The sequence below is a fragment of the Cydia splendana genome, chromosome 13 (genome assembly GCF_910591565.1).
Source record: "Cydia splendana chromosome 13, ilCydSple1.2, whole genome shotgun sequence".
Lineage (NCBI taxonomy): Eukaryota > Metazoa > Arthropoda > Insecta > Lepidoptera > Tortricidae > Cydia > Cydia splendana.
The window spans coordinates 8822466-8837075 of NC_085972.1; the positions used below are offsets into that span (position 1 = coordinate 8822466).

General features: G+C 36.6%; 1 protein-coding gene across 5 annotated transcripts; it reads left to right on the plus strand.

The window, feature by feature from the left end:
- The first annotated feature begins 1465 nt into the window (after positions 1-1465).
- On the plus strand, positions 1466-14350 carry LOC134796556 (uncharacterized). 5 transcript variants are annotated; one of them, XM_063768737.1, is made up of 21 exons: positions 1466-1519; positions 2160-2237; positions 2570-2604; positions 2752-2779; positions 3095-3135; positions 3440-3473; positions 4364-4416; positions 5268-5298; positions 5796-5848; positions 6165-6195; positions 6648-6691; positions 6890-6920; positions 7365-7408; positions 7763-7793; positions 8187-8228; positions 8826-8869; positions 9653-9683; positions 9879-9922; positions 10793-10811; positions 12164-12197; positions 14268-14350. In XM_063768737.1, the coding sequence occupies exons 2-20, from the start codon at positions 2166-2168 to the stop codon at positions 12179-12181; spliced, it is 726 nt and encodes a 241-aa protein (XP_063624807.1). In that variant the 5' UTR covers positions 1466-1519; positions 2160-2165; the 3' UTR covers positions 12182-12197; positions 14268-14350. The 5 variants fall into 5 exon arrangements, with proteins under 5 accessions (XP_063624807.1, XP_063624808.1, XP_063624809.1 ...); XM_063768738.1 differs by having other exon boundaries at positions 12164-12182; XM_063768739.1 differs by lacking the exons at positions 9879-9922; positions 10793-10811.
- The last annotated feature ends 260 nt before the right edge of the window (positions 14351-14610 follow it).

Sequence of the window (14610 nt, forward strand, 5' to 3'; positions counted from 1 at the left end):
TTTCAACCCCCTTTTCACCGCCTTAGGGGATTATTTTTCAACAAAAACGAAAATCACTTTTCTTGTTTTATAATATTGTCTTTTCACAAAGTTTCATATCGCTCATATATCGCGCAAAAATAGTTTTATTCCTGGCACAAACATTTAACCTCCTTTTTAGTGCCCTAATGTGGCTTAGGGGAAGAATTTTCAAAAACGCTGACATTACTTTTCTTGTATTTTATTATAACATCTTAATAAAAAAATTCAAAGTATTTGTATCCGAAAAATCCGATATAAGCTTTGAACGTTTGGGGATGAATTTTGAAAAAACTAATTATATATGTTACTCGTATTCGACTCATAATAACATATCTTTTTACAAAGTTTCAAGTCTACACATTTAATTAACTCAAAGGGGGATAGACGGGTTGAATCGGGAATTTTGAAACTTTATAGATAAACAAAATATGTTTATCACCCAGGGGGTTGAACAAGAGCTTGATTGTTAGTATCGTTTTTTTTTGAGTGCGAGACTTGAAACATAGAAAATCGTGATATTTGAAAACAACAAAATAGACCTAATACAGCGTTATAGAAAAGTTTGACAATGAAAAATCACGGAAATGCAAATAAAATTAATATAATAAACCAAATTGATTCGTAATGGATATGATACATTTATATAATAATACTTAATTGCTGCTTATTATTAAAACTTGTAAACAAAATCGATTAGTTACAGCCTTTGTATGAAATGACAACTACATAGTTGGTTATTTGTTACTCCCGTGTCTTTGGGGTTCCGTACAGCGTTTTCACAATGTCCGATCCAATATCAATATATATAGCATACACACAAGCACGACTGTAAACAGTCATATCTCTTATGTACCTACACACACACGCGCACATACACACACACACACACACACACACACACACACACACACACACACACACACACAAACACACACAGTCGCGCCAAACGCCTTCCGACCAGAGGGATCAGGCTGAAAATCAGGGCTGGATAATACCACCAATCTAGCAAAACCTGAGAAGGTACCTATTGCCTATGTAAAAGGAATGCTGTTTGTACTTTTTTTTTGCAATAAACATTTTTTTTTATATCGATATCGTGTTCAAAAGATTACCTAAACTAAAAACGAAGGACTTGATGCCATAGGGTACTGAGTTACTGACTAGCAACTGCTTTTCTCCAAGGATCGTCGGACATTCCATAACGGATCGCATAGTGTGAAAACCACGTGAAAACGCTCATAACTCCAGTCCATAATGTGAAAACTTTCCAACTCCAACTTGCGTTTTCTAAGTTTTGTCTTACATTTTAAAGTTATTACTAGTAAAAATAAGTAACTTAAGTATATCTTCTATTCGGCATTAAATACAAATTTGTTATTAGTAACTTGAATTCGCCACACTATCGTGTGAAGCTATCAAGAAGTAATATAAGACCTGGTGATACGATTTGACGGCATTTCGCCACCTAATTTCAAGACCAAGTTTGCTAAACGTTTAGGTACGTATGTACTATTATTTTTATGAAATAAATATTATTTACGCTCTTAATCGATGCGAGAAAGACAAAGGGCCTACCGCGAAACACGAAACGCAAAATTTCTCTTCTCTGTGCCTAATAGTGTGACGTATAGTTGAATCATCGAGAGCGTGGAATTGCATATGTAGTAGTATTGTTTGTTTACAGGCATTCTATATTTGAATTTTCTATTTTCTTGTACTATCAGCATACAACCACTACAAATGCAATTCCATCTTCTCGATAATTCAACTATACGTATCTATAGGCATAAGCTGGTGATGACGGACATAAATAATTCTTCTTCTTCTTCGCGTTATCCCGGCATTTTGCCACGGCTCATGGGAGCCTGGGGTCCGCTCGACAACTAATCCCATGATTTGACGTAGGCACTAGTTTTTGCGAAAGCGACTGCCATCTGACCTTCCAACCCAGAGGAATTAATTGTATTTTAATATAGTTTTAGTTTCTCAATTAAGTCTAATCAGAGCTACATACTGATTTTGCTTTACCAATTACAGAAGGGCTTTCCTTATATTGTATAGTTCGTTATAATTCCCGAATATATCTATCGATTTGAGGCCTAAAAAAATTGAATGTATATTGTGTTTTGCTTCACCAGGTGACGATGACTCGTAGTGCGTTGGTCGTGATCGCTGTGGTGCTACTGGTAGCTGATTTCTCAAATGGAGTAATTCATGTAAGATGAATCAAATGATATGCAATCGAGTAGGTACATGAAGGATGACTCACGCTAGACCGGGCCGGGACCGGGCTGGAGCTCCCGGCGCTTCGTTTTCTATGGAAAGCACCACGTGATCACCGACCAGCCGTCAACGAAAATGACGTGTCGGACGCCTCGGCCCGGGCTCGGGTCGGTCTAGCGTGAGTCATCCTTTATACAATGGTGCCGTAATAAATTAAATCTGACACAATTATTTAACAAATTGCTGTGCCTGCTACTGAAAATGTTATTATTTAATAAATAAATTCAGTATTTACTAACTAAGTAGGCACTTTCTTTTTAAACAGATGCCTATGCCTATGCCCACGAATCGTGTATTTAGGTAAGAATGAAATTAAATATGAAACAGTAGCAGAGAAAACTAAGTATATTTACTTGGAGGCGGTGATAATATTTTGTTTCATAAGAACATATAATCGAATTAAAAAACCTGTATTCTTTGGTGACTCTTAACAATATTTTGTTACAGTTACCGCCTGAAAAGTGAACGTTCCGGCGTAAGTGAGATAAACGGCGCAATTCGGGAAATGAATGAGAGATTCACTAGACATGAAATAGTAAAGATATGTGACGTTGCATGGCAAAAGGTACGTTATGGCGGTTGGCGCTTGCGCTATTATTAACGCCGCTCCAATATTATTGCAGCCGGCAAAGCTACCTTTTGCCGTGGAACGTGACATATCTTTACTAATTCATATCTAGTGAATCTCTAATTAATTTCCCGAATCGCGCCGAAATAGTATCGTTTGGAAATTAATGTATAGGTATTATGTGAATTACATAACTAGTTTCAAATTATTTTTTATTTATAGCGTGACGCCGTCATCCATGATCTACTGCGGCAAGTGCTAACGTATGTACTTTATTTGTCTTTAATGAGTCTTTTTTGACAATCGTTTATCAATAAACTACAGCCAATAAGTAAAAAATGTATAGGGACGCGAACGAGGAGTTACGTGCTAATTTCCGATTATAAACTATCCTATCGTAAAGGGGGAAGGGGGTAGGGGTAAGGGCGGTAAGGGGGACTGGGTAGAGTAAGGGGGGGTTATAAGGGGTACTATATATATGTATGCTCTAAAACTACTATTTATTGAAAAAACTATTTTTCATTTTTAATTGGTGCTGGTTTTATTCTATGAGTTAATCGTTTACAGAGATCGTCTGACCCAAGAAGACGCTGTGAAGGAAGTAAGTATACTTTTAATTAACGACGTGGTTCCATCGTAACATTTACGCCGAGGTGGGGTCTCACAGACGTCAAATATAAAAATAAAATCATTAATAATACTAATAGCATTCCTCAAATCCACAGGATATCGGATAGGAAATCATTTTAGGTATTTAAATAATAGATACATGATTTAATTTTTAACAAGCTGAAACGACTGCGAACGATTCTTAATAGATACCTATTCATAAAAACACACCATTTTTAGAGTACCTACTCTAGAAGGCACCTACCTTCTACACTTTAATTAATTTACACTTCTAAATAACTTTAGATTTTTTTCTATCAGGGTTTTTGTATTATTAATATACAAGTTTTTTTTTTAATTCGACATAAAGAGACCTTATTATATCTCTAAGTAGTCTAACCTTAATAAATGTTGAAGTTTGAAATTTGACTTAATCAAAAACACCAAAATGAAACATAGAATAATATGTACTAAATATGTCCCTAATGTTTAACTAAATTTAACATAAACCTACTAACCCCAAAAAACTACAAATATAAACCTTTTTTATTTTAATATTTATATTAATTTATAATTTTAGGTATGTACATTTCATGTACAATGAGACGACACCAATTCTTAGCATTAAGATTTACTTATTAGGTAGCACTTAAAAGATTAGTTTAATTAGTTTCCTTTTTTTAGTGGTTTCTTTTTCTCGACTCGTATAGGAAGAACATTGTCACATCACTAGTCTGTGCCTGCTACCTAAATGCCACGAGTTACCGATGTGTGCTCATCACTAATCTTTTAAGTGCTACCAAAATGCCACGAGTTACCGATGTGTACAAGTTATACATATATAGATGAGGATTTTGATGATAAATCCCTTTTCTTTAACAGAGTACCGGACAGAAGATGCCAGTCGCCTATGACATCGTTAAAAATAGTTTAAAGTAAGAACGTTTCTAATTATATTAATAATATCCATCTAGCCAATTGAAAAAACCGTCTAAAACGAATCATCTGTATCCTAAAGGGGCCCACTGATTAACAGTCCGCCGGCCGGTATCGGCCTGTCAGTTGTTCGGAACTGCCAAAATTTTGTTCTAACTGACAGGCCGATACCGTCCGGCGGACTGTTAATCAGTGGGCCCCTTAAATGCCTTAAGGCCAATTCTGATTTAACAATATGTTAAAGTTTTGATCTTATTTTGATACGACTATGACTGATGATCGCTCACTCTGATTGGTACAGTCACCTGCACTAATATGTTACTCTTCGAAGAGCGCAAAAATATGACACGCTCTTATGGCTTTACAAATAAGATTGTGTCAGATATTTTTGCGGCCTTCGTTGTGTAACATATTATTGCAGGTGACTGTACTCGCAAAATGCAATCAGAGTCAGGCTCGCATTTATTTAATGAGGCGCGTGAGATGCCTGATGACACGACTCAAGTTCATATGATAACAAATCCCATCGCTAAGCTATCCAATCCAACGCTCTCCTCCTCTGCAAAACAAAACCACAACAGATAAGAATCGGCCTCTTTTAATGTGTAAAATGTGTTAATTTTCTTCTGAAAGCTGCCTGTGTAGTTTATCCTGAAAAAGTGTACCTGTAATGTATGCGGTTATATTGACCAAGTCTATATGTACTTTGAAAACCGAATATTCTTTCTGAATATCGTGGATTACTAATTTACATACAAAGGACTTTTCCTGGCAAAAACGAGCGATTGACAAAATGAAGCATCAATAAATAAAACACCTATCTGCTAATTCATGCTTTTTTGGCTCTCAGGGCTCAAATGGACGCTGAAGATAGTAGGAAGGTAAGCAAATCCCCTCCGACCGCATATTCCAACAGTCTACGGTCCGACATGTCGGGGGACAAGTAATTTTCTCATGATCCAATGAGCAAATTAAGTGGAATTTTGTAATTCCTTTTAATCGGAAGATCTAACCACAATCTTAAAATTCTTCTTGGTATAAATGATCAACCTAAGTGGAATATAAAATCCCTTACAGTAGAGTGGTCGGACAGAAAGGAATTAAATTTCCTTGCCTTTCGACATGCCGGACAAGACTGTCGAACCACGCGACCGCAGGGAGCAAATCAAGGATTTTGTAGAAATTACCTTATTTTTTACCAAGAAGGTTACGTACAGTCGCCATCAGATATATCGGAGCGGCCGAGGTGTTCACATTATCTGAACACGCACTCTAACGCCCTGACAATAGAGGCGTGTTCAGATATTTGTGAGCGCCTTAGCAGCTCCGATATATCTGATGGCGACTGTACTTACTTATAATGAGTGTTTTTCAACAGAGTCGGGGTAATATTAAGCCTGTTGCTCATGGTATCGTCAAGCAAGCGTTAAAGTAAGTAAAAGTTCCTAAAAAAAAACTATTTTCATCTCATTTACATGAGCTGTCATATACAAACGCATTTAGATATTTGTACCTACTACTTATTTTGTGTAATCTTATTTGTATGTGATTATATCTTCCTTAAAATTAAGAAAAAATATGCATTTTGTTTCAATTTGCAATATAATTAAAATTAATAAATTAAATATAACTTACGAATTAAATGGCTTGTGTCTTATTTTCATGTCAATCTCTCAGGTTAAAATGAAATTATTTGATTTTGATGAAAGGAATAAGTGATTTCTGATATAATTGTTTTTATTCGCAGAGATGGGCTTAATAGCGAACACGATAATAATGTAAGTTTTAAATAAAATAATTAGAAATAATTACCACCCTTTATAAATAGAAGTTATTGTGATTTCTAAAACCTGTCATATTTATTTATTAGTTTATGACATTTGGCTATATTTTTTAAGACATTTAATTGTTATCTAGCTACAAGCTACCTACATCACCTACAAGGGTTGCCACCTTTTTTTTGGTGGAATATAGTATTTTCCAGAATAAGGCATCAAAAATATAGTACATTTCAAAAAAATATAGTACTTTTAGATAAAATACTAAACATGAGTGTAATATACGTTTAATCGGAAATATAGTATTTTAGCGTACTATATATTATATAGTATTTTTCCAAAAGTATATAGTACAGAGAGCCAAAATATAGTACAATACTATATAATATAGTACGGTTGGCAACCCTACCTACATGCTACCTACTAAAGTGGCAAAATGCGTTGCATTACAGAGCGAAAACAACGCTATTCATCATGCTGTAAGGCAGGCGATAGTGTGAGTACCTTTCTTTCTAGAACGTACGACGTACATACGACGAAATAGTGCAGCTCGAAAATAATAATTTTCAAGGTGCACTATTAATAAGAAATACGATTAAATATTTTCGTTATTATTTTTATCTACTTCACAGCCATTTGGTTCCTTTTTAAGTTTTTTTTTTTTTTTTCAAACAATAATAATATCGGTCCGCAGAAGCGGCCTCATCGTTGAACACAATCCACGCGTAAGTAACCTATGAGACGGTTAAAAGTTACTGGAAGCTCTATGAGCCTGCAGACCTCGCGAACGCCCATGGTTATGCGGTTTAAAAAAACTGAATCAACCAAAACAATCCATATGATCATCCAACCAGCTCACAAAACTTCACTAGCAATCCGACTTGTAAAGGAGAACTACTGGAACTTCGAAAACATTTTTGCCCAAGCTAAACAGGAGGCGCATGTCTTGCCTATGGAAACTGACCCGGAAAACCCCACTAGCTAATTAACTAACAACCTGCTAGCAATATAACATATACTGTTGTGGGAATTGAGACCTTGAAACTTGGCTAAGACATAATGTAAGCTCAAAACTTTCCTCCTCGTTGTTTGTGTTCTATAGCATAATAAACACCGTAGGTATAGTGAATATTATTATAATCATAAATCGTAATTTAATTTCAAAACAGAGTGGTACCTACATGATCCACGATGCTGTGCGCAAGACAGTAAAGTAAGTAGTAGAAACATAAGGAACGGACTTTGCATGACGAGTTAGGAGTAAGCCCTGCCATGAGACACTCTTTATTGCTCACCTTAATAAAATAAAACGGTCCAAATCACAAACTTTTTAAAAGTAAAGACTATCGGCACTCTTACCGCTAATGCTCTTATCTCTCGGACAACCTTAGGATAGCGGGTCAAGTGTGAAGTGATGAAAAAATAAAGAAATTAAATTGGGATTTATTTTTCTAAGAACAGACCCAGTTAAGATAGGTAGTATTCCTAATACCTATAGTCATAAATATACATCATTTAATTCACCAATACCGATGGCTATGAATATCTATTTTGCTTGGGTTTTTAGAACTCGACTGGGCGACGACCACAATAAAAATGTAAGTAAGGTGTATTGGGATAACTTCGAAAGCGGGATATTTTTGATAATTGAAAATATCTCCCAAATAAAAATCATTTTCTACTATAACAACAGTAAATAAATAAATAAATATTATAGGATATTTTTACACAAATTGACTAAGCCCCACGGTAAACATTCACATATCACAAACAACACACACAACACACAACAACAAGTAACAGTACAAGATGATTTTGGTAAGCGTTACAGTAGTGTAAGTGTTGTCAAGATATAAATTGCTTCTAGTTTAGTAGACCTTAGCTATTTTCAAAATTATCCCACTGTCGAATTTAACCCAAAGTAACTTACTTTTAATATTAAGGAAAATGGAAGTACGATTACCTTGATTTGTTTTCTTTTCTGTTAACAGAATGCTGTCGACAGTGCCCTTGTCGATCAACTAGTGCCGAAGGTAAATAAAAATATACAGGGTGATCAATCCAAATGGGTCAGTATGGAGAAGTCCGAAACTATGAGAGATAGCGAAATCTGTTCTTAGGAACCATGGCGTCGATTTTAGATTTAATAATAATGACATTGAAACTTTTTTTTAAACTCTCATACTTACATAACCGGGAATTATACACAGTAAGCTCAATAAGTTTTGTGTTGTGGGTAGTTAGATAACGAGAAATATAAGACATATATACCTACCTACATATTTATAAATACATAGAAAACCCCCATGACTCAATAAGTCAGGAATAAATATCCATGCTCATCAAGTCATCACACAAATAAATGCGCTTACCGAGATTTGAACCCAAGATCATCGACTTTCTAGGGGTCACTAGGTCACTACCGACTAGACCAGACAGATCGTCAAAATAATATGAAATTCGTAACCTGTTGTCACAATCAGAATACGCCTCCTAAACAGTTTTCTATACTATATGTTTCGTTGCGCTCATTGTCAGACATAAGACTAGTTTACGAAGCTAGCTCTTAGTCTGTAAAACTAAAAAATGCCTTTATCGATCTATTAAGTATTCCATTTTTTTATTGACAGACTGGGCGCGGGAAGATTCATGACCTGTTGCGCCAGTTGTTGAAGTGAGTAAGCAAGAAAAAAACAGTAATATCAACTTTTTTGTTTTTTTTTTTAACAAAATGTGACCCGTTTCCGTGTAAGAATACCTAATCACGCACATCTAAGAACTAGGTATAAATCAGGAACCCGCCTAGATTTTGTGTAAGTATGTAAGATTTTACAGTTTTGTTATTTAGCTAATTTTTCTGCGATTCTCTGAAGAAATCTATTTAAGATATTTATTCAACTAATAAATTAATATTAATTTAGAAACTGCCTTACTCCTAAATTTGATTTACGGCACCAACATTGTTCCTGCTCTAAAATTTAAACACTGCTTATTTACATACCTGCCTACGTGGTTTCACATCAAGCATGTTGTGGTTTTACTCAATGTATAGGTACGTACATATACAGTTAATAGGTAATGTGTTATTTTCGTGTTATTATACGAACGTTAGAAACCTTATTTACTAGTCCACTTAGTTACCTATTTTAAGACCTTGTATTTTATTATAAAATGGTACCTAAATTACTGTAGGTACTTTTTGTTGATACTGTTATTAAAAATTAAGTTTTTTCTTACACATGCCTGAAAATTTGTGCCTTGTGTTTTTAATACATGAATCCAAATCCCTAAAAAAATAAAAAGTAGGCTTTTTGTTTTGGCGTTATCGAGTCCGTACTCGAGATATTTTCTCCAACCAATTCGCTCTACTGTATAAGCACGAGTTAAAGAAGATAAACAGGGCATTTACGCCTTTATTAGCATGTATACGGCTAAGGCTATTTGTATCCGTTTACAGGGCACGCATGGAAGAAGAAGACATTTCTGGAGTAAGATTAAAGTTAATGTTAATAAAGCCCTTTAAAAAACGACTTCAATAAGGATAAAATATAATATTATCCCTTTTATATGCGCAAGCAACTGATATGTTAGAAATTGGTACCAAACTTGTAACAAAACGGAACTGATTGATGACATGACGACTTACTTTTTATCATTGACTTTTTATGTATTTCTTTACGTAGAAGACTGATGGAGTTATCCACAAACGCGCGCAACAAGTGATGAAGTAAGTGATAAAATATAAAACATATCATTTAGTTTATTTGATCTGATTCTGACTTCACCGGAAAAACAAAACAACCATACGTCACTGTCAAAGTGTCATCTGAGTCATCTCATGGGATCTCAAAGTATAGAACTAACCACAGAACCAGGATCAGTATTTCTTAGAACTGGGATTTTGGATACCAACCTAAGATAAAATTTAAACAACTGAGGTCAAGTTCAATTTCAAATTAAAAAAAAACAACGGGTTGCACTCCGGGAGTGCCGGCAGAAGTGAAAACTCGACGACATTGTAACTCAAAATATTAATAACAGCGCCATCTCGTGCAAAATGTCTGCAGCACTATGTTTAATTGAGGTTAACGCCACCTAGCGTTATTTCGTCGCATTACTTGAAACCCCTAAGCACATCACTGTGAGTACTACAGTTATATTAATACCAGTTTGAGGGAAACTCACTAGATGGCATTTAAATCAAAAAATATAAACACAATGACATTGTCCGTCACACGTGACGTCACGCAAGCGCCCTGCGCCGCCTAAAAAAACAGCAGGCTCAGGCATACATTTTTGCCGCGTGGTAGAAAGAGAGGGTTACGTCTTACGTCTTACGCTGTCTCGAGTTTAACATTTTTTCCCCACCTCAAAAAGTGCACAGCGCCGCTAAAGAAGTTTTCACTTCAAAAAAAGCGTTGCAGGCGCAACTTGTTACCTGGGTGTATCCTGATAGTGATACCAGGGTGCTTAGCCAACGTGCCAGTCATCTATTTATATCACTCTTCTATATTAGTGCGACAGTGACAGTTGCGTTTAATCATATCCTTACATAGGTATGCACCTAGTCGTTAACTTCAATTTTTTTGGTCCACAGAGGTTATCTAGAAGAAGAAGTAAGTTTATTATGAATAATTTTGGATTTTTTTGTCGAAACGAATAAAATATTTATGACAGTGTAGCAGTTACAGATTGTAGGTTGTTCCATTGGGGAAAGTGTACATAAACTACCTGACTATGTGGGGCTCAATACATCCCACGACTCTTCTCTTTCCGAACAGACTCTAATAACATGTTATACGTAAAGCCCTTGCTAGACGGTCGCTGAGCGCTGACAAGCCTTCAGACCGTCTGACCTTGGTCTATCCTTGGTTTGTGGGTCCGTCTGAATTGTATGGCTAGACGGTGGCAGACCACAGTGTGTTCAGAACTCGCGGACGGACAACACGTATTGCAAGCGCACAAAATGACCCCTAACCTATCAACATTTCAGAAAGTTGGCGTGACATTAGGCACCTTCTCATACTTAAAAATGAAATGACGCCAATGACAATAAGTTTTTGGCAAAAAAATCATTTTTGGTACAAGCTTTTATTGCTGACTGTACGTTTCTTTCCACAGGCAACTAATACTCATCGAGACAATTCTAAAAACCCCAAAGACAATTAGGTTGCGTTGTTTTATCACAGAGTTCCTATGGCCACCTCCTGTCTCCATCATCAGATCAGCTCGATGGTACCATAATATGCATTGTCACCCGACTTACATATGTATGCAAATTTTCAACTTCATTAGAAGTCGAGAAGTGGGTCAAATTAAATTTGCAAGATTTAATTACAAACATAGTTACATACTTACATAGGTGCATTGCAAGTTAAATAAAAGCTTGTAAAAATAAAGAAAAGGGTATGGATGAAACGCTGGCCCAAAAAACGGCATTTGTTGAGTCATTTCAACTTAATGAATTTGCTGGAATACATATGGAAGGGGACATATGTACATAACTTTCTGAGAATGAAGAGGAAAGTATTTGATGAATGATTAGAAATGCTACTGAGTACCCATGGCTAACCACACGAGCGCACACGGCGCGTCCTCCAAGCAAAATGGCCTTGGCCTAGTGCGGTCGCGACGGGCGGCTACACGGTTCCGGACCGACCGCTCAGACCGCGGTCGCTGGCGCGCGCTCGCATGCCAAAGGCGTCCGGAGCGGAGGTCAAACGAAATTTTGTTGGAAACAACTGTCTACACGGGGACGGACCAAGGCCACGCGGTCTGAAGGCTTGTCGGCGACCGTGTAGCAAGGGCTTCAGGCTTGAACCATATATTTACACACACACATATTTTTCCCAGTTTCTAGTCGTTTTTTTAAAGTTGGTAATTTATGTATTAACCTAAAAAAAATGTGCATTATAATCGTAAGGACAAATCAAAATATTATTTTATTTTATTTTATTTATGCTTACAGGATAGATCAACGGGCTAGGGCATGACGACAGTAGGTAAGTCACATCATAAAATGTAATATTAGGACAATAAGGCAAAATTTTAAGTATTAATAAGGGCTCATTTAGACGATGCGATAACTCGCATGCGAGTTTCATTACATTGCGGTTTTTGATCGGTCGGTTGAATTGGACGTAACCAACAGTCCGCAATGTAACTAAAATCGCATGCGAGTTCGCGCGCCGACTGATTTCCATACTAAAAGTAGAAATGTACAACTGTCTATCAAATTGCGTTTTTATATCGAAAAATTTTCGCGTTCGCTTCGCTCGCGATTTCAATAACTTTATAAGATATGGCGACTGCAGCAGCATTACTCTGTTGCAACGTTACTGCTGCAGCACTGTCAATTTTCGTCATAAAATTATGTGACTGAATTCCATACTAAAAGAAAAAATGTACAACTGTCTATCAAATTGCGTTTTTATATCGAACAATTTTCGCGCTCGCTTCGCTCGCGTTTTCAATCACTTTCTAAGATATGGCGACTGCAGCAGCATTACTCTGTTGCAACGTTACTGCTGCAGCACTGTCAATTTTCGTGATAAAATTATGTGACTGATTTCCATACTAAAAGAAAAAATTTACAACTGTCTATCAAAGTGCGTTTTTATATCGAATAATTTTCGCGCTCGCTTCGCTCGCGTTTTCAATAACTTTCTAAGATATGGCGACTGCAGCAGCATTACTCTGTTGTACGTTACTGCTGCAGCACTGTAAATTTTCGTGATAAAATTATGTGACTGATTTCCATTCTCTGCTGTAATGCGGCAACGAACGTCACTCAACTTACCAAAAAAAAAAACAATGTAATCTCGATGACCCTAGGGAGAGGGGGCACCATGGTCTAGAAATGCTTATAATCCAGTAACTTTGTCGAATTTTGTAACCTGGCTCTTTTGCGTCAAATCCGGTAGTTCTGATTTTTTGCAGACACTTGTTTATGATGTTGGCCCAATGAATAATCCACGTTTGTGACTTCGAGCGCCGAACGAACCCTGTTACCTTGTTAACCCTGTTTGGGGGGGGGGGGGGGGGGGGGTACGATATTGTGGCTACTGGGCCAAATCAGCTTTGATTGACCTTAGAAACAATTGTGCCAACCGGTATCGCCTGAGACAACAGTGTATACTCACTGCACTTACTTAGCCTACGAATACAAGTTCGAAAAGATTATACATTTTGAAAGGCTTTATCTCGGAAAATATTACATGTACAGAGACAATTCTAGTGTTTTATTGTAGCAAATTTAGTCTACTTTAAAAACGCCCTTGGAAGTTACTATCAAAAACTAGTACTTTAGGGTTATAATCGCCCAAATCTAAAAAAAAATGCGGTTTATTCGATTTTTGACAAAGTTGCGTTCGGCACTCGAGGTCACAAACTTGGATTATTCATTGGGCCAACATCATAAACAAGTCTGCAAAAAATCAGAACTACCGGATTTGACGCAAACGCAAAATGTATAATTTTACTGTATTATTAGGTCATCAAAATATCTTAATCCGGCACTGGTCGTTTGCGGAGTCAAACGATTTGGGACTCGCATTTCCAAAAAAATCTAATCATTCGCGAAAGTCTCGCAACGCATTGAGGTTACAAGGGGCACGTGGTCTTCCTCAGGAGTCTGAAGAAGACCACGGTGAGTGGGTGGCGCTCTAGCCAGGCAGGCCGCTTCGCTTTCGCTCGCGCGCGTATACCTTACTGTAACGTCTGATATACATCTACTACTCTGTCGTTTAAATCACGTGTAAAATTTGAATAAAGGCGAAAAAAAAAATTGATTTTGGAGTGTAGTTTTATTTAGTGGTACCTCATTGTAAAATATTTTATCTGGACTACAGTCCTCCAGCATATCCATCTGTCAACTTTACTACAAGTTCCGCCTCCAGGGCAGAGGGAGAGAAATTAGGATTAGAAATTAGCCGCTTACTGACACAGACCGAATTCCACGCGGGCGGAGCCGCGGGCACAGCTAGTATTGTAATAATTAGGAAGCAAGATAAATATTAAATGAGTATAAATATGAAGTTTATGATTATGATACATATTTAAATTACTTGCAGATCAAGATAGCAACGCACCGCCGCAACGAGGCCACCATAAACAACGAAATGCTTGCAATTAAACATCCTTTTATTCTGAACTAGCGCCTTTTGCTTTGATTTTTTGACTCCAAACCAAACAGTTACAATATTAATTAGGTATGTTACAAATAATGGTGACATAATTATTTAAAGACTTTTGACCGCGTTCCTTTGGAATGGAATTTCGACACTATATTTTAAGTGAGCGTCATCAATCGATACCTATTCCACACATACAGTCATAGAGTAGATTAAAGGTATACAATTAAGTAAAAAATACTTACTTAGTTTTAATTTTGCCTCCTCTCTCACGATTAAAAAA

What these genes read in the sequence shown, in the direction of transcription:
- LOC134796556 (XM_063768737.1), top strand. Translation starts at nt 2,166, where the DNA reads ATGACTCGTAGTGCGTTGGTCGTGATCGCTGTGGTGCTACTGGTAGCT. An exon ending in ATCGTTAAAAATAGTTTAAA is followed by an intron (nt 4,417 to 5,267) that starts GTAAGAACGTTT and finishes TTTGGCTCTCAG; the next exon opens with GGCTCAAATGGACGCTGAAG. An exon ending in ATCGTCAAGCAAGCGTTAAA is followed by an intron (nt 5,849 to 6,164) that starts GTAAGTAAAAGT and finishes TTTTATTCGCAG; the next exon opens with AGATGGGCTTAATAGCGAAC.